At 33.1% G+C, this 18,665-nt stretch overlaps 2 protein-coding genes across 6 annotated transcripts in view; both read right to left on the reverse strand.

Moving 5' to 3' along the window:
* LOC136029226 (V-type proton ATPase subunit D-like) overlaps nt 1-16,711 on the reverse strand; it is a 73,444-nt gene extending 56,733 nt beyond the window's left edge. The window contains exons 1-2 of the mRNA XM_065707437.1: nt 16,601-16,711; nt 1-118 (exon numbers count right to left, since the gene is read on the reverse strand). Of these exons, the coding sequence (XP_065563509.1) occupies nt 1-118; nt 16,601-16,641 (159 nt within the window). The 5' untranslated portion in view covers nt 16,642-16,711. The remainder of the gene's footprint in view (nt 119-16,600) is intronic.
* LOC136029228 (uncharacterized) overlaps nt 1-18,665 on the reverse strand; it is a 497,253-nt gene that overhangs the window by 330,657 nt on the left and 147,931 nt on the right. The window lies entirely within an intron of this gene.

Consider the following 18,665-nt stretch of genomic DNA (forward strand, 5'->3'; position numbering starts at 1 on the left):
GTCAATAATTTTTTTTAGAATTGTTCTAAATCGCATTTGTAAAGCATCCGCTTTTTTCTTTAGCAAACTATGACCAGTTTGAGCACCTTTCAATCGTGCTTTCATCATGGATTGTGCTCTGGAATAAAGAGAAATAAATAATGAGTTTTGAATTTTTCAATTTCACACCACAACATTATGTTAGATATAATAATAAAATTATTACCCACAAAAATCAAATGCAACAACGTAGAGTACAAGGACAAAGAAACGAAAAGAAAGCAAAAAACAACACAAAAATGACTTCAAATAATATAAGCAAAAAAAGAATAATAGTTACCCAATTTCAGGAAACAATGCGAAAGAGGGTCAGAATCAGAAATAAAATTTAGTTTTCACACATAAGCTTCAGTAAGACCATTTATTTGAGACGGTATATAAATAAAAACAAACCAATCCACTAATTTACTGTTTCAGTACCATCACGGTAAACAAAGCAAAATTTACAATATCTGAAATATGCCACTAGTAGGGTGCTACAATGCTTTTTCCAAAACAAATGGGTAGTACCATAAAGGACAAGAATGACTGGAGAACTAAAAAAGGGGTACAAACTACAAAGATCCTTTCAATTAAATCTTCCTGTATTAGGTGAAATCTTCCCATACGCTACCCTTAGATTCGTAACCGCTCTATTTATTAGGATTGAACGTGGAGAAGAAAAAGAACAACCGAACAAAATTCCCAGTCAATTAACTGAAGTAGACCAAGGGAGAGAAACATTTTCAAGATCTAAGGCAGCCACTTCGCATCGACTATTAGAACATACAAATTCGCATTTACAAGGGTTAATTGATAGGCCAACATATACAAGACACGACTTGGAAGTATGGACAATTTCAAATAACGCTGCTACGGCTACGGCTTAATAGAAAAACGTTGTCGACATATGTGATACATAACAAACCCACTTCACCATAAAATATAGAGACTGGCAGAGACTGTAGGCATAAGCTAATACACATTTGAATATACTGGACGACAAAACAGCACATTGACAAACCCTTTTACAAAAGGGAATAGGGTTTGAACGATCCCCATTTTATTTTACCCAACTTTAGTACCAGAATAGCAATACCACAAAACAGCCAGGAGCAATTTATTTATTCCAATAACTCAAGGCAGTATAAGGCATTAGAATGAACAACGTTGTCAAACGCTCCAGAAATAAGAACTGTTAGGCAATAAATTGGATTCTTTATTTTAACTACATTTTTAATAAGGCGAATGAGAATATGGTGAGCCTGCGAGCAGCTAAAACCACTACAAAAGCCATCCTGCATAGACATAAAATCACACGTAAGGACCAGAAACGCATGGTTTTTTAAACACCGATTTACCAAATCGCCAAAGATTTGAAAAAATACGGCAGCGATTTGCCTATGAGCAGCTAAAACCACTACAAAGGCCGGCCCAAATCGCCACCAAATTACAAAAATATGGCAGCGATTTGTAATTTTTTTTAGTTTTCGGTACCGATTTACCAAAATGGCGCCGAATTTTATCGTGATCATAAAAAAAAGAAGAAATTCTCAATCGCTTCCTTCTCTTCAGCAAGAAAATCAAAAGAACTAAACAATAATAATAATCAAATATTTAACAATGAAAGAACTTCATAATTTAATAATGAAGTAATTTAAATTTATTCAAAAAATGTTTGATTAGATAAAATTAATAAAAAACTTCATAATAAAATAACTAATAATAAGACCGATCAATCATGCAACTAATGATAAACGGTAGTTGATTATTAGTGTCCATGATGTTTAGTTTTGAAAATCTTGCTCAAAAGCAAGAGCTTTCCAGTCTGAACAAATATAACCTTTTTCGACACCAGTTTACCAAATCAGTACGGAATTCCAAAGAAAATGGCGAGGATTTGAGCTTGAAAAATTAACAAAACGGCGTCGAATTTCATCGAGTCACAAAAAACCTCAATCGTCACCTTCTCTTCAGTAGGAAAATCAAAGGAACTAAACAATAACAATATTAATCGAATGTTTAAAAATAAAGAACTTCATAATTTAATAATGAAAGAATTCAAAATTTGATTAAGAAATTTTTAATTAAACAAAAATTTAGCGAAAAATTAATAATAAAAGAACTTAATAAGTTGAGATAAATCATGCAACTAATAATATACAGCAGTTGATTAATGGTATCCATGATGTTTAGTTTTGAAAATCACCAGCAAATGGCGCCGCTATTGTTTGCCCACTCAGCTGCTTAAACTGAAGCCGAAAAAAACTATGTATGTCCGTTCCTACGAAATTAATTTCTGGTGGTAATAAATATAGTTGACAATTCTTCTTCTTTAAAAAAATTCACCTGGAATCCTAAACAGGCTCCTTTCGGCTTTCAATTGTACTTTTTCACTCAATATTCACAAAATCACGACCATAAAGCTCTTAAACCACGTCTAAGTTTATTCACATCAATTGCCTCTCTGTAAAACTTCTTTTCAACGGAAGCTGGTGAATAAACATCCAAAATCAGGTTAATATCAAGTGGAATTTTAAATTTTTTAAGATAGGGTATGCAGTTTACAAATTCTAGGAGTACCTGCAGTGCATTCAAAGAGAAGGTGTTACAAAGTTTCTTCAGTCAAGTTGCATAGTTCAGTCAGTATGACAACTTCGGTCACTAAGCTGCTTCCATCTATATTCTTCTCGTCTCAGTATTACTCCTAAGCTTTTCATTTTAAAGTAGGCCCGATTCATTTGGGGCTCTTTGAAAATTGGAACCAGAGCAGAAGGAGGTTTTCCATACAGAGAGGTGTGTGGAATTATTACTTCTGCGACAGGTTTATTCCTTACTAGAGATCCATCAGTATAAATATACATATGATCTTTAAACTCTGCAGCCTTTTTCTGTAGCCTTAAAAATTCAGTTATAAATTAGCTGATGCGGGATATTATCTTTTTGCCTTGTATAAGCTTTAGGCTGACATTTGGTTGGCAAAACCTCCAAGGAGGATGGAACTTAAGAATCAACATAAATTTTATCTAATGACCAGTTTGGACAGAGTGCTGAAAGAGCTTGCCATGATGCAATCCCGATTTTATTCTACTGCCTAGTGCTCCCACGAAAACAAATTGAAAAAAGAGTGCCGCTCCCCATAGGCTTGAATTCTGGCATAATATTTAAGAGTGGCTTTGGCTATTCTCTCGCTTATAAGGACAACTCCTGCTAGTTTCCTGGAAGTTTCCCCACTTTGTAGAAGCAAGTCTTTTTAGAATTACAATCCTTTTCAGGCGGACCTCTTTCTTCACCTCTGCTTGTTTATTCCAAGTCCATCGATGGTCTGTTTTCAATCCCTGTAATCTGCATTCTTTGACTAAATCAATTCTCTCTCCTCCAATATTTATTTGAGCCATTAGAGTGGAAATATATTTTGCTATAGAACAAAATAGATTCTCTTTTTTCCAGCTGATACACTCATTCCAAATGCCTTGGAGAATTGTGCTAATTCTTTCAAAGCAGTCTTCAACTTTACAATGGCTTCATGATTGTTGTCTCCTAGTTCTCAAATGGTGAGGTCATCTCCAAAGGTTGCTAGCCCTAAACTTTCACTTGAAAATTCGAGCTCGGCTAGAAAGAGGAGGAAAAGAAGTGTAGTAAGTAGCGATCCATATGGTAAACCCTGATGGAATCTATGAGCAGAGGATGTAGCTTCATTGATCTTCACTTTCCCAGCAACTCAGACTTGCTTGGTCTAGAGGGATATAATTTTTACACAAAAAATAGACAATTACTTCAACATGTTGGCCTTGCTGCATAAATTAGATCGGATATTGACGTGGCCGTTTGGAGCGATTTAACTAAATATAGGGAGATGATGTTTGAGTCACTCATGCTTTATCTTTGATTAGGTGTTTATTCTTGCTATTTAATAATTCTCTATCACCCACCAACTTCCTAATATAATGAATATATACCTTGATCTTTTGGATGAGCAGCTTGAAAAGTTGCCTGTGAATCTCACTTGTCTTCTTGTGGGTGATTTAAACGCTGACCTGATTGAAATAAATGCAACAAGCAACCCACTATTGGATATTTTCATATCATTTGGATTACTTCCATCAATCAACATGCCTATGAGGGTCATGGATACATCCACGACATGTATTGATAATATATTTTCTAATGTTAACCCTGATTCCCAACGTGTTGCTGTTAGCGACACTTCTAACTATTTTGGTGTGTAGGTTAGGAAATAGTTGTAGGTTAAAGAATAAGTTTTCTTGGCATTATGTAAACAAAATAATTCTCTTGTGTTATAAGAACGTTTTATCTCAAATAAATTGGGATAATATTTTACCAATTGCATCTAATAATGAACAGACGTTTAATTCGCTTTACCAGATTATCCAAAGTGAATTAGAAAAGCATTGTCAAAGGAAAAAAGGACGCGTAAGACAACCCCAAAGTAGCCATGGGTTGCTCCAGACCTTCTAAAATTGGTGCATGTAAGAGGCCAACTTTACAAAAAAAAGATCAATCATAAATGCGACTTAAACGATAGAATATATAACAGTTATCGTAATGCTCTGAATCAATTGTTAAGAAGAGCAAAAATAAATTTTATTCGAGGAAGTTTGAGAAAAGTATCGGATATCCAGTAAAAACTTGGCGCATGATTAAAGAATTACTTCAGCAGCCAACAAAACAATCCCACTTGAAATAGTTAACGAAGAAGGTGAAATGCCAAAAAGTGATTATGATGTATCGCAAGTATTTGGAAACTACTACTCAGCGGTAGGAAAGCGTGTTGACGAAGGAATCTGTCCAATGTTACATGATCCAAGCATTTTTGACTAACTTGGTCATTTTGGATCTGAGGTTTCAATGTATTTAGCACCTGTATGATAAAGTGATATGAAACAGGTCATCTACAAAAATGGAAAGTAATGCCTCTGGTAGTGATGACATATCAATAATAATGGTTAAATTTATTCTGCCACTAATCCAGAAGCCACTTTTGTCTCTAATTAAGTCTGCATTAAAAAAGGGTTTCTTCCTGTCTTGTTTTATAGTAGCTCATGTGACTCATGTTCATAAGGGTGGTGAGACAAATAATTTAGGAATATTATAGACCGATCTCTCTTCTTCTTGTGCTATCACGTATTTTAGAGAAGTGCTTTGCTGCATGAAGGTTACAGGGTTTTAGCAACATGTTTAGATATAATTAAAGCTTTTGACACGTTAGATCATGATCGCATACTTCTAAAGTGTGAGATTTATGGCATAAGAGGTCCTGGGCTTAACTTTCTACGTGCATTCTTAGCAGGGCAGCTAGAGTATATTCAGATTGACTCAAAGCGTTAATAAAGCTTTCCTATTACATGTGCAGTTTTACAGGGCTCTGTTCTTGGACTGCTATTATTCTTAATTTTTGTAGATGATTCAAATCAAACCATGTCTAATATCAAAAAAACTCAAGCAAACTATTCCATGCTCCGCAAGAAGTAGCGGTACTAATGTTTGCTGATGACACGTCGCTTGTTTGTCTTACAAGAACTCAGAAGGGATTACTTGAACTAAGTAAACAATCATTAGACAGAGTTTCAACTTGGATGCGCATAAATAAACTACAAGTTCGACTGGCAAAGAGTAGTTTTATTATATTCTCGAGAACAACTACATATTATCCACGGATTTATTGTATTTCTCTATAATACATCCATATATTTTATATTATTCTTCAGTATGGTTAGGGACATTCCCGTCGCTAGCGGATCCAATTCGAGTTTCCCAAAATAATGCGATCCGTTTACTCTACAATAAATTTTATAGTGATTCTGTGAGATATGAGTATGGAGGACAAAAAATTCTACCAGCTGCTGGCTTATGGAATTTTTATCACCAGTTATTTATGTTCAAGTATAATATTAATAATTTACCTTTATGCTTCTCAAGCATGTTTCAGGTTAGGTCTGATTGCCACAATTATAATACTTGAACAAGCAAGGCGCTGTCTGCTCCAATTGCCATCACTACAAGGTCTAAGTTCTCCTTTATTTATCAGGGAATATAATTATGGAATAGTAACGATAAGACAATTAATGACATAACAAGGTTTGAAGACTTTAGAACCAAAGTAAAGGAAAATATGTATTCTAATTACAAGTTTTAAGTTCATATTTGTCATTTTTATTGGTATTTTATTTATATATTTATGGATTGGTAATAATATGATAATGATATAGAATGGTTTGAAAAATTTGAAATAAAGCCAAGAAAAAATGTATCCTATTAATGAGTCATAAGTTATTAATTTGTCAATTTTTTTTCTTGTTCTTCTTTTGTTGTTTGAGGTCCGTGAAGGATTATTTGGATAGTTTTTTATTCTTTATTTTTTTGGTCGTTACGGTGACTCCAGTAGCAACTCAGCAAGGAATTATGTATTTTTATTTATACACATAAATATATATATTTTTTGTATTATCAGTTATTTCTGGTATATTTAATTTGTAAATAATTTCTGAGACCACACTGGCTAATCATGACAAAACACAAAATCGCAAAGAAAAGAAGAACGAGGACAATAAACATCTAGTAATTTTATGGGGTATCCCATAAAATTACTTGAAACCATTATAGCCAAAAAGAGGCAGAAAAGAAGTCATCAGATCCACAAATCCCAACAGATATCATCCCATTGACGGATGAGAAGAAACTATTTACTGTTCTACTCAATATTCTAAAATTGAGTGACAAACTGAAAATAATCCTTAAAAAACGTAAACTTAATGTCACCTTTAAACATTCAAATATAATGCAGAGCTTTTTCAACAGTGGCAAAGATAAAACCAGCTCCATTCTGGTCAGTGGTGTTTATAGAATTCCCTGTTCTTGTGGTAATTTTCTTATTGGAAGAACCCAGCAACAATTAGGGGAGAGGTTATTAGAACATAAGTCCTCAATAGACAAGGCCATGAGGCTACAACAAAGGCCTGAGATTTTTTATTCCACTTATTATTAATCTTATTTGGCAGCACCTCCATTTTCGCCCCAGTTAAAGGTCTCATGCAAGTTTTCAGGGAGGCAGATGAGATAAATAAAAAAGCACATACGACAAAAGGAGCTCTCAAGAGACACTGGAGAAACTTCTTTAAGTCCCATTTATGACAAAATTATTAATTCTGATCATTTTCACATACATCCACAAATTTATGTAGCACAATCAAATAAAATATCTGATAATAATCTACCAGGGAAGCGATTAGCCTTTAAGAGTGCTGTACATAAGATAAAATTGTGAAATGTCATTTAGACTTGTGTTTTTTATTCAGTTACCCTATCACCATTACTAAGAAAGTGTCATCATATTTTAGTTTTGCGTTTTGTTTTAAGGTTTGGTTTTTTATATTTTTATCAGTTTATTCTGCACTGAGGACAGTCAAGCGGAGGTCTTGACTCAAATATTTACATAATTTTCAATTTTTTCACTGGCTGTTTATTGTCCTCATTCTTCTTTTCTTTGCGATTTTGTGTTTTTATTTAATTTGCGCTTATAACTAGTTCCTAGCATGCCCCTAGGACAACTTGCGTTTGCAAATTCATGGGCAGGAAAGAAGATTTAGCTGAATGATTTTGTTTTTCATGTTATATATATATATATATATATATATATATATATATATATATATATATATATATATATATATATATATATATATATATATATATATATATATATATATATATATATATATATATATATATATATATATATGCATTTTGTTAAATTCTTTTTTTATTAATAAACTTAACTAAATAACTTTGAATGTTCTATTATTAAGGAAATCAGAGATAAAATAGATGAATTTATCTGGGAAATCCATTGTTTTTAAAATCTGACATAGTCAGATTTTTCAGATTGTCTTTGTCAGACATCTCTAACAATTTGTCAAAAGCAGATTCAAATTCAACAAATGCTGCTACAGGGACCTTCTTTTGACTTTTAGCATTGCTTATAGCCTCCGCCATTATGTTTGCAAAGCCAATCAAGCCTTTTCTTTATCTTCTTTTCCATAATTTTGCCTAGGATGGGTAAGAGAGATATAGGTCTGCAAGAAGATAGCCTTTCTGGTTGTTTATTCGGTTTATTCACTGGAGTAATTATTGACTTCTTCCAAATTTTGAGAAAAGTACTTCGCTTCCAGGATTCCTTGCATACATCAATTAGAGCTCTTCTAAATCTCAGCTCAGAATAAATCAGCATCAAGCAACTTATTTCATTCTCTCCAGATGCTAAGTCCGCATTCACTTCCTCCAGAGCTTCAAGAAGCTCTCGGTCAGTAAATAGTTCCATAAGTTTCTCCTTGGCCTTTGTTTTGTTGTGGAGTTTGCAAACATGCTGGGTGAGATGAGAAAATGTACTGGGGGCTGGATGTTCAAAATATTTGGAAAACACCTCTGTTTTTTTTTTTTTTTTTTTTTTTTTTTTTTTTTTTTTTTGGTTACTGGTAAGGAGAATGCTGTTATGCTGCAATGCTGGTACCATCTTTTGGATCTATTTTCCTGCCATGTGATTCATGAAGCATGGACAGTGGGCTATTCATGTCTAGTTTATACAAAAAAATCTTCCATATTCATCTCTTGGCGTTTAGGACAACTTCTTTCACTTTAGTTTCTGCTCTATGGAGATGTATAAGATTTTCTGTGCTAGGAAATTTCTGCAACCTGTTTCTAAGTTTAAGTTTTTCATCAATGGCCTTTTTACAATCATCATTCCACAATACTTTGTTTGTCTTTTTAGATAAGTGTAGTGTAGGCTAGTTGGAAGATCTTGGAATGGAGACTAAAGCAGGATTTTTTAGGACATGTGTTAGGATTTTGGCTTTTTGGTCTACCTCTGGAGTTGAAGAACTACTTTGTAATTTGTATTACATAATATGTGTTTGAACGTTTACCAGTCAGCCTTCTGATAATTAAATATAAAGGCAGGTGGCACAGTTTCACAGTTCATGTCATTTACTGTGGTCAGAATTGAAGAATGGTCTGTCTGTAGGTATTTTACACTATGGATTGTTACATGTGGAAGTAGATATGCTGGTCCCATCTGTAGGTCAATTGTTGAAAAGCTTCCATTCTTTATATTGTAATAGGTGTTTAGACCTAACAGTGTAAGGACTAAAGCATCTGGGACCTGTAGAATTACTTTTTCAATACACTTTCCTGCAGTGTTCAACTGATTTCCATCTATGGGCATTAAAATCACCACACAACATTTGTGTTAATGATATTCAGTTTTGAGAATCATGCTCAAGGGCATTGTTTTTGGAGGCTGCTGATTCAATTGGAAATTGAGAGTTAGGACCCGTTTTTATAAATCAAAACTGACTATAGAGACCAACCAGCCTCTGTCCTAAAGCTGTTTTGGTATCTGGTCTATTCATTGCTGCTTAGGACTGATTGACATTTTGAGGGGGGGGTATTTTCCAGGGCAAAACACCAGCTCCCAGATTAAACACTATCTGGCTAACTATAAGCAAGTCATGTTTAATGGTTTAACCTTATCTCATCCATTTTCAATGAATTGTGGTATGCCCCAGGAATGGTCCTTGACTGTTTTTATAATTCACTGATTATACAAAACTATGCCAATCACAGACTAATTATGTAATATTTACAAGATAGGAATATTATCTCTAAACTAATATTAAAAGTAAATGGGAAGAAGATAAATAGGGTTCTTGAAATGAAACATTTTGGATTTATTAGAGATGAGAATTTACCTTGGATGGGGCAAGCTAGTATTATGGTACTAGAGCTATCTTGATTTCTTGATATATTCTCTGGTATGTTATGCTACATTAAATATTTGATTACAGATAGAATGATTAAAACAGTCTATTTTTTCATGTTTTATTCATATGTGTGTTATGATTGCTAACTGTGGGAAAGCAACTTTATGACTCATTACAAAGAACTCAAACAGTCCAAATCAAATCCGTAGAGCTTTTTTCCATAGTGATTTTCATAAATCATCAACTTCAGATTTTTTTTTTTCAATAAGCTTTTTGATGGTCCAAAACAAAACACAAAATAGCCAAATTATAATTTTTGTTTACAAACATTTTAATAATATGCAGCGTTTTTCATTTACAAGTTTCTTTTTCCATAAGTCATATGTTACACAGTTACGAAACAAGAAATTCTGGGAATATAGAGCAGAAAATCTGGTATACAGCTTAATTATAATTTGCTTGCAAAGTAATGTAGGCATGTGGCTATTATTATGTTTAGTTCAAAAATAAACTTTTTATGAAACTTGAAAATTTTGTACTAAGGAAACAAATTCTTGAAAGCTGATTTAGATCCTAAATAAGGGCCTGGGCGTTGTTTTTCATCCCATATCTATACAATAAGATTTGAAAGATACTGAGAAAGTTAGTCTTAAATTATTACCTAATTCTAACTTGACTTAGAACTCATCTATGCTTCTGGAAATCAATTTTCCAAGGCCATGTACCCTAATGTACAAACTATCAATCTAAAAACATCATCTTGACATTCAATAAAGACACCATAAGATATTTTGAATTAGATTACAGCAGGGTTGTTACTAGCCAAAATGTTTGGGGGGGGGGAAAGAGATTTCACTGACTGACTGGTCATTTTTACTGACTGTTTTTGTCAAGAATTAGCATTATGTCTGTTTCAAATACAATACATAAAATCACTGCATGAGTTGGTAAGTGCTGTATTTACCAACCAAGATTCAGATGTCGGTACATATCCTGTCACTATTTTAATGTTGTTTATTTAACCAAATGGAAAATTGTGGAACCATCTGTAAAATAACAGCAGGAGGCATAAAACTGCTATGTTTACTGACCAAGTTCCAAATTTTTGTAGATGACATGTCAGTATTTTTGTGGTCTTTATTGAACTGAACAAAGAATTTTAGCATTGTCAGAAAAATTGTGGTGCAAAGCACCATGATTCAACTGACTTCTTTTTTTACCAAGTGACCAAAAACATTGGGGGGAAAGGGCACCCCCCCCCCCATATGTGACAGCCCTGATTTACAGTATAGCAAAATTTGGAAGTATACTAAAAAACACACATTGGAGATTTGGGAGAGCTAGTGCGCAGAAATAAAATCATTGTCTAATTTCTTGCCCTCAAGCAGATGCTGTCAATTAGCTTTCTACCAATATCCCCAGAAACTGCTGAAAATTTAGGCCTACAATTTGTTCACATCAGCATTCTGATGATAGCAAGCCTACAAATACAAAAATAGTGCATGTAAAAAGGTAGCATGCATTAAAAATACACTGATTTAGTTTAATGTCAAAATAATCATGGTAAAATTCTAGTTTAGCTACTTTTCACAATCTTGGAAGGGGGTTAGGTTATGAAAATGAAACTTTCAATTATGGTCCAAGAAGGTATATGCCTTCCTGATACTGACTCTGGGAAGGTATTGTCATGTTTCTGTATTAACCCTCTTCTTATCTCTAAGTCTTGGAAATTTGCTAAATTTTCAGTTATCAGTTTCATAACCTCAATTTTCAGTTATCAGTTTCTTTGTCTCTTGTTTAGTTCTAAAAATGCAATTTCTGTTATTTTGAGTAGAATTTTAAGCCCTATCAATGTTTTTTTTTCTAAATTTAGGAAATGGTGCTTCTAGATTTTTGAAACCATATAAATTAGAATTGAGCAAAGAAATGAAGCTGAAAACAGTTTTGTTGTACTTCATTTAAGCAGAAGATCTATTTTGCAAGGTTTCAGTTTCATAAAATAAAATTTGTTAAAGGCCATCTGAGGTCACTGCCCTCTAGAGGGAGAAGAGGTGGAGATAGGTTCTTCATAGTACCTTCCCAGGACACACTTTAGTCTGTAGACACATTCCCTGAAAGTTTCATTTTCTTAACCTAACCCCTTTCCAAGATAGCAAATAATGTCAAACTAGAATTTTACCATAAGCACACTCAGACTATGCCACCAAATACCAGGAGAAAAATTGCATTGAAGACAGGTCTATTTACAGCTGTCTTAACTTTGGGAGAAAAATGCATTTTTTTTCCCTTAGTTTTGATTTGACTCTATGCTTAGAGTTTTTAATTCTAATAATTTAAGTTGGATTTTAGGTAATTTTTTTTATTGTTCATATTATTGACTTACAAATAAAGTGAATATACCACTTGATGCCTTTAATAAGCTTTTCATAAATACAATAATTGCTTCTATTGCAAATTCAACCCTTTTTGAGCTCTTGAAAATGACCAAAATATTTCTAGTTTTTGGGTATAAAAAAGGCTTAAAATAGCAAAACCTAACCATTCTACACCTTCTTCTGTCAGCTTCCATGTTTTTGATACTATATCAGCAATGCAGTCAATAATGTGAATAGTGAGAATTTTACTGGATTTTTAGCCATGTTAAATTTTCTTTCAAATTGTAAATCTTCTGTTCAAATTCTTTAAAAACATGTAAGTCAGGATTTTGTAAGGTTATGAAGGTAAAACCACTGTCTTTGAGCTTTGTTTATGCCGAAAATCTATTTATGAAGGTTTTACATTTATGCAAGGAAGTTTAATCCAAGATTATAAAAGGTCAATGTCATTTAAGAGAGAGAAGGACTAGAGGTAGATCCTTAAAAAGACCTTCCTGTGGTAGGCCTATAATTTTAATCACTAAAAATTTTATTGATTATATTCAACTCCTTTGCAAGACTGGGAAAAACCTCCTATCTGGGATTTCACCCCCCTGCAAATAGGGTCTATAGGCTCTTCTGAAGGAAACTCTGTAATAAAAAAAAACCATCAACTAGGCTGTACACAAAACTACATAAGAATACTCTAGCAATTAACCTCAATTTATAATATGCTAGCCTAAAGGTTTCTAAAACTAGATTTTTATGTTTCCTTCTATTTTCAGCTATATTCTTAAAACATTTTCAAATTATAACTTACATTTATCCTACTGTTGAAACATTTGGTAAATGTTTACTTTTGTTCCAAGTGCTCTAAAGTGCATATTACTGCATATAACAAGATTCTGAAAATCACATATTGTTTCCTTGTCATTATTAGAGAAGTGCATCCATTGGTAAAATTATAGCAGTTCATATAACTGGCTTTCCTTTAAAGTGAATATACCACTGGATGCCTTTTTTATGCTCTTTATGAATATAATAATCACTTCTACTTTAAATTGAGATTTAAGCACTTTTTAAGTCCTTAAAAATGAGAAATTTAAAAAAAAATTATGACAGTTCATATAACTGACTTACCAATAAAGCAAACATACCACTTGATGCCTTTTTTTATGTTCTTTACAAATATAATAATTGCTTCTACCACAAATTGAAATTTAAGCACTTTTGAGCTCTTAAAAATTATGGATTTTAATTAAAGTATGATGTATCGCTCATTTTCCACAAAGTAATACTATGTTTTCTCAGCGCCATCTTTTCTATCACTTTTGAAAAAATAATGCTACATTGTCTCAGTGCTAAAATTATTTATAACAAGATTAGTTTAGGTTAAAAAATGCTTAAATTTGAATGTGAGGTAGAAGGGATTATTATATTTGTAAAGAGCATAAAAAAAGGCACCAAGTGATATGTTCACTTTATTGGTAAGACAGTTATATGAACAGCTATAATTTTACCTATCCATTTCTGGTTGACCCTCCTCCTCCATGGGGAAAACTAAAAATGCATAAAGTGGGCTTGCTTACAGGGAACATTACCTATAAAGCAAAGCATATTAGTCCATGAGCCCTGCAGGCAGTGGGGCAAGGTCTTTATACTATATTTATTCAACAAAGAGTGATAAAACTCAAAGAAAAAAAACTCAAACAAGGTTTATTAAATAAATATAGAATACAGGCCTCACCTTGCTGTCCACAGGGCTCATGAACTAATACACTTTGCTCTATAGGTAATGTTACCAGTAAGCAAGCCCACTTTATGCATTTTTAGTTTGCCCCATGGAGGAGGAGGGTCAACCAGAAATGGATACACTTCTGGAATTAGCATTTCTAAGAGCTTGAGCTTGAGTTTTCAGTTTAGAGCACTTGGAACAAAAGTCAAAATTTACCAAACATTTTACAATAACAAAATGCAGTAAATTTATAGCAAACCATATAACTGGCTTTTGTATAAAGTGAATATAGCACTTAATGCCTTTTTTGTGCTTTTTACAAATATAATAATTGCTTCCACCTTAAATTGATATTTAAGCACTTTTTTAGCTCTTAAAAATGACAAATTTTCAAAAAATTATGACAGTTCATATAACTAACTTACCAATTAAACAAACATACCACTTGATGCCTTTTTTATGTTCTTTATGAATATAATATTCACTTCTACCACAAATTCAAATTAAAGCAATTTTAAAACTCTTAAAAATGATGAATTTTCAATCAAAGTACAAGTTATCCATCATTTTCAACAAAATTATACTAGCCTACACATTCTCAGTGCAAAGAAGAGAACACCATAACATTGGTAAAATTAATGGTAAAATTCTAGTTAATTGACTTCTTGCTATCTTGGAAAGGGTTTAGGTCCATGAGCCCTGCAGGCAGTGGGGAAAGGTCTTTATACTACATTTATTCAACAAAGAGTGATAAAACTCAAAGAAAAAAAACTCAAACAAAGTTTATTAAATAAATATAGAATACAGGCCTCACCTTGCTGTCCACAGGGCTCATGAACTAATACACTTTGCTCTATAGGTAATGTTCCCAGTAAGCAAGCCCACTTTATGCATTTTTAGTTTGCCCCATGGAGGAGGAGGGTCAACCAGAAATGGATACACTTCTGGAATTAGCATTTCTAAGAGCTTGAAACTATGCTGCTTTCTGGCAGAGTTTTCAGTTTAGAGCACTTGGAACAAAAGTAAACATTTACCAAACATTTTACAATAACAAAATGCAGTAAATTTATAGCAAACCATATAACTGGCTTTTGTATAAAGTGAATATAGCACTTAATGCCTTTTTTGTGCTTTTTACAAATAAAATAATTGCTTCCACCTTAAATTGATATTTAAGCACTTTTTTAGCTCTTAAAAATGACAAATTTTCAAAAAATTATAACAGTTCATATAACTAACTTACCAATTAAACAAACATACCACTTGATGCCTTTTTTATGTTCTTTATGAATATAATATTCACTTCTACCACAAATTCAAATTAAAGCAATTTTAAAACTCTTAAAAATGATGAATTTTCAATCAAAGTACAAGTTATCCATCATTTTCAACAAAATTATACTAGCCTACACATTCTCAGTGCAAAGAAGAGAACACCATAACATTGGTAAAATTAATGGTAAAATTCTAGTTAATTGACTTCTTGCTATTCTTGGAAAGGGTTTAGGTTAGGAAAATGAAACTTTCAGGGATAGGTCTACAGGCTACAGTATGTCCTGGAAAGGTATTTTCAAGTACCTACCTCTACTCCTTCTCCCTCTAGAGAGCCCTGACCTTTGATGACCTTTAAAAATATGTGTATTATAAAACTGAAACCTTGCAAGATAGATCTTCTGCTTAATTGAAGTATAACAAAATTGTTTTCAGCTTCATAACTTTGCTCAATCCCATTTTATATGGTTTTAAAGATATGTAAATACATTTCCTAAATTTTGAAGAAAAACATTGATATGGCTCAAAATTCTACTAAAATAACAGGAATTGCATTTTCAGAAGTAAAGGCAGACAGAAGCAACTAGTAACTGAAAATTAAGGTGAAATGTTGTTTTGTCAAAATTTCAATAGATATAGACCTGTCATGTAGGCAAATTTCAGGGCCCTCTAGAGGGAGAAGGGGTGGAGGTGGGTACTATAAAATACCTTCCCAGTACATACTTTAGCCTGTAGACCCATCCCTGAAAGTTTCACTTTCCTAACCTAAACCCTTTCAAAGATAGCAAGAAGTCAATTAACTAGAATTTTACCAAATTAATTTATACAAATGTTGGAAAATCAGTGCTTGTGGATTAGGCCTATATAACATTAAAAAAATGCATTTATAATGAAACAGTAAGTTTGAGATCAATGTTTTAAAATTTGAGACAAATGTTTTTAGCCTTTTTTATACTCCATATTTAGGTAATCTTTAAGAGCTCATAAAGTACTTAAATCTGAATTTGAGGTAGAAGCAATTATTATATTCATAAATAGCATAAAAAAGGCATCTAGTTCTGTATTCACTTTACACAAAAGCCAGTTATATGGCTTGCTATAATTTTACCCAAAATGCTATGAGATGGTAGGCTGTAGACCAGATTAAGCATAAAAACCCCTTTAACAATGAGATGTGCAATTGAAAACAATGGATCATTTTGGGAAAAGGTTTAACTGGAAAAACAAACAGTGCTACTCTTTTGTTAAGACAGTATCTATTCCAGAAGAGCTCATGGACTAAACCTTGCCCAAGAGTTCATCAATAACACAATGTTTTTCATTAGGCTAGATTTTTCTTGCAGATCTCTTCTGAAAGTTCCACTGTAGAAGGATCATTGAAAATATATTTTAATAGCCTGAGCCTCTTTTCTAAAACGAAATACTTCTTTTTGGATAGGTATTACCCTCTAGAAGGAAATATTGCTATTTTGTCTTTTCCAGACATATTTAACTGTATTTCAGCGTCACGTGAGTAAATGCCAAATTTCTAGCTGGCCTAGGTTTTGCATGGTTGCCAATAGTTATTCAGAAAAATTACCAAATAAGCTTTTGTACAAGATTAACCAAAGACTTAGTAGGAACACGATGAAATTTCAATTTTCCTTGTATTTGGATTCAAACAAGCAAAATTTTTTTTTACAAAATGCAGAAATAAAAAACTGGACTTGAAAACCGGGTATTATTGTAATAACAATCCCTAGGACTTACGCTGGACTTTTATTTTATGTTTTGTTTTTCACGGCACAAAGTAAACGAAGCTCTAAGCTCTTAGGAGTGGATCCTATATAAATAATATTCTGGAAAGCTTTTTTTAAGGCATCTAAAGAGTGAGTTTTCAGCCCTTTGACTTGAGTAGAGTACTGAATTTAATCAACCAGGACAATTGAGTGTTATAAAAGTGGTTAATCTTCAAAAAACTATTTCTATTCAAAAACTGTAACGAGCTGCATTTGTGTAGAGGTTACTGTAAATAAATTCAAACGTAATTCAAAAGTTAATGTTACCTTTTTAATTTAGTTCAAAAACTTGTTTTTTATTTAGTTTCTGGTCTTTTTTTTTAAATGCCGGTAAATCTGGCTCGCCTCTATGAAAAATTTCTTACCCTAATGGGAAATTTCTCCGTTGCCAATTCCACCCGGCCAATTCTATCCTGGGTGAAAACTCCTATCTGTAAATTTTTGCGGATGATTCAGCCTGAAAAATTCTCCTTTGCATACTTTCATTAAAAAAAAAAATCAACTTCTAATCGCTTTTCTAATCACCCGGAAATTTCCTCTTCCTTGGAAAATTTTACCGGAAATCCAAACCGTTGAAAATTTTCCCCGGACAATTCCCCCAGAACATCTTCACATGTAAAATTGAACTGGCAAAAATAAAAACGACAAATAAAAAGAATTTTGTAGAGGAATCTTGTCAAATTCCCCAGTGTAAACTTTCCCCTGGAAAGCTCACCCCCGGAAATTCCCCTTCCAACGGAAAATTGCCCATTTAAAAACCAACCCCAAGCACAAAATACCCCCCACCCAGAAAATGTATGTATACTTCCTAATAACAAATACTATACGCAAAAATGGGGAAATTTCATAACTTAAAGCCCTTTCTCCATGGGCTGTTGGGGTCACGTTGCCTTTAAAAGCGTAGTTATTGGAGCTTTCAATTATGCTGAGCATAATGACTATCCTAAAATTTTAATCGGGAAACTTTTGGGGAATAAAGTTGTCAGAGGGGGCTAGTTGCCCGTCGATCTTTTTGGTCACTTATAAGGGCACAATAACGTTTAATTTCTGTTCGAATGCACTCTCTCTCGGTCTTTTAGGGCCAATATCTTGATACAATCACCCATGAGAATTAAAAAAAAAGGAAAAAACACGCATCCGTGATCTTTCTTCTGGCAAAATATGCGAAATCCCACATTTTTTATATGTAGGAGCCCGAAAATTTAACAGGAGCCTTGAGTTTTAGAGGGAGGTACTCCCTTTTTGAGAAACAGGCAATTTTTTCAGAATTTTGCAAATGAACCCTTTTGGGACCTAGCTGCAAGTAGTGTTTTTTGATTTACTTCAACATCCCCTTAACATACCCTAAAAGCTTTGAGCTAATACCCTTAGCCATGCCTGAAGTATAAAAGTTATGCTCTTTGACAGCCTGAATGCAGATAGGGCTACTTTTTAAATAATAAAGAAAATTCCCCACATGGCAAAATGTTCATTGAAGTCCTTTTTGAAAAGATAACTGGTTTTCCAAAACTCGTAATATTTCATTTATTCCCTGTTTGAGATAGTTTAGTAACCAGTTTTCATAACCAGTGAGCCAAAAAATTGCGTGGTAAAGAAATGTAGGCATGGAGTAACTCGGCTCAATACCTTTAATATACAGAATAATTTCTGATCGTTTTGAGTTTCAATATTACTCATTACTTTCTGTCAAATAAGCTTGTTTTTTATTTAACTTCTAATCCATGAAAAACCC

Source organism: Artemia franciscana, chromosome 7, assembly GCF_032884065.1.
Source record: "Artemia franciscana chromosome 7, ASM3288406v1, whole genome shotgun sequence".
NCBI classification, from domain to species: Eukaryota; Metazoa; Arthropoda; class Branchiopoda; order Anostraca; family Artemiidae; genus Artemia; species Artemia franciscana.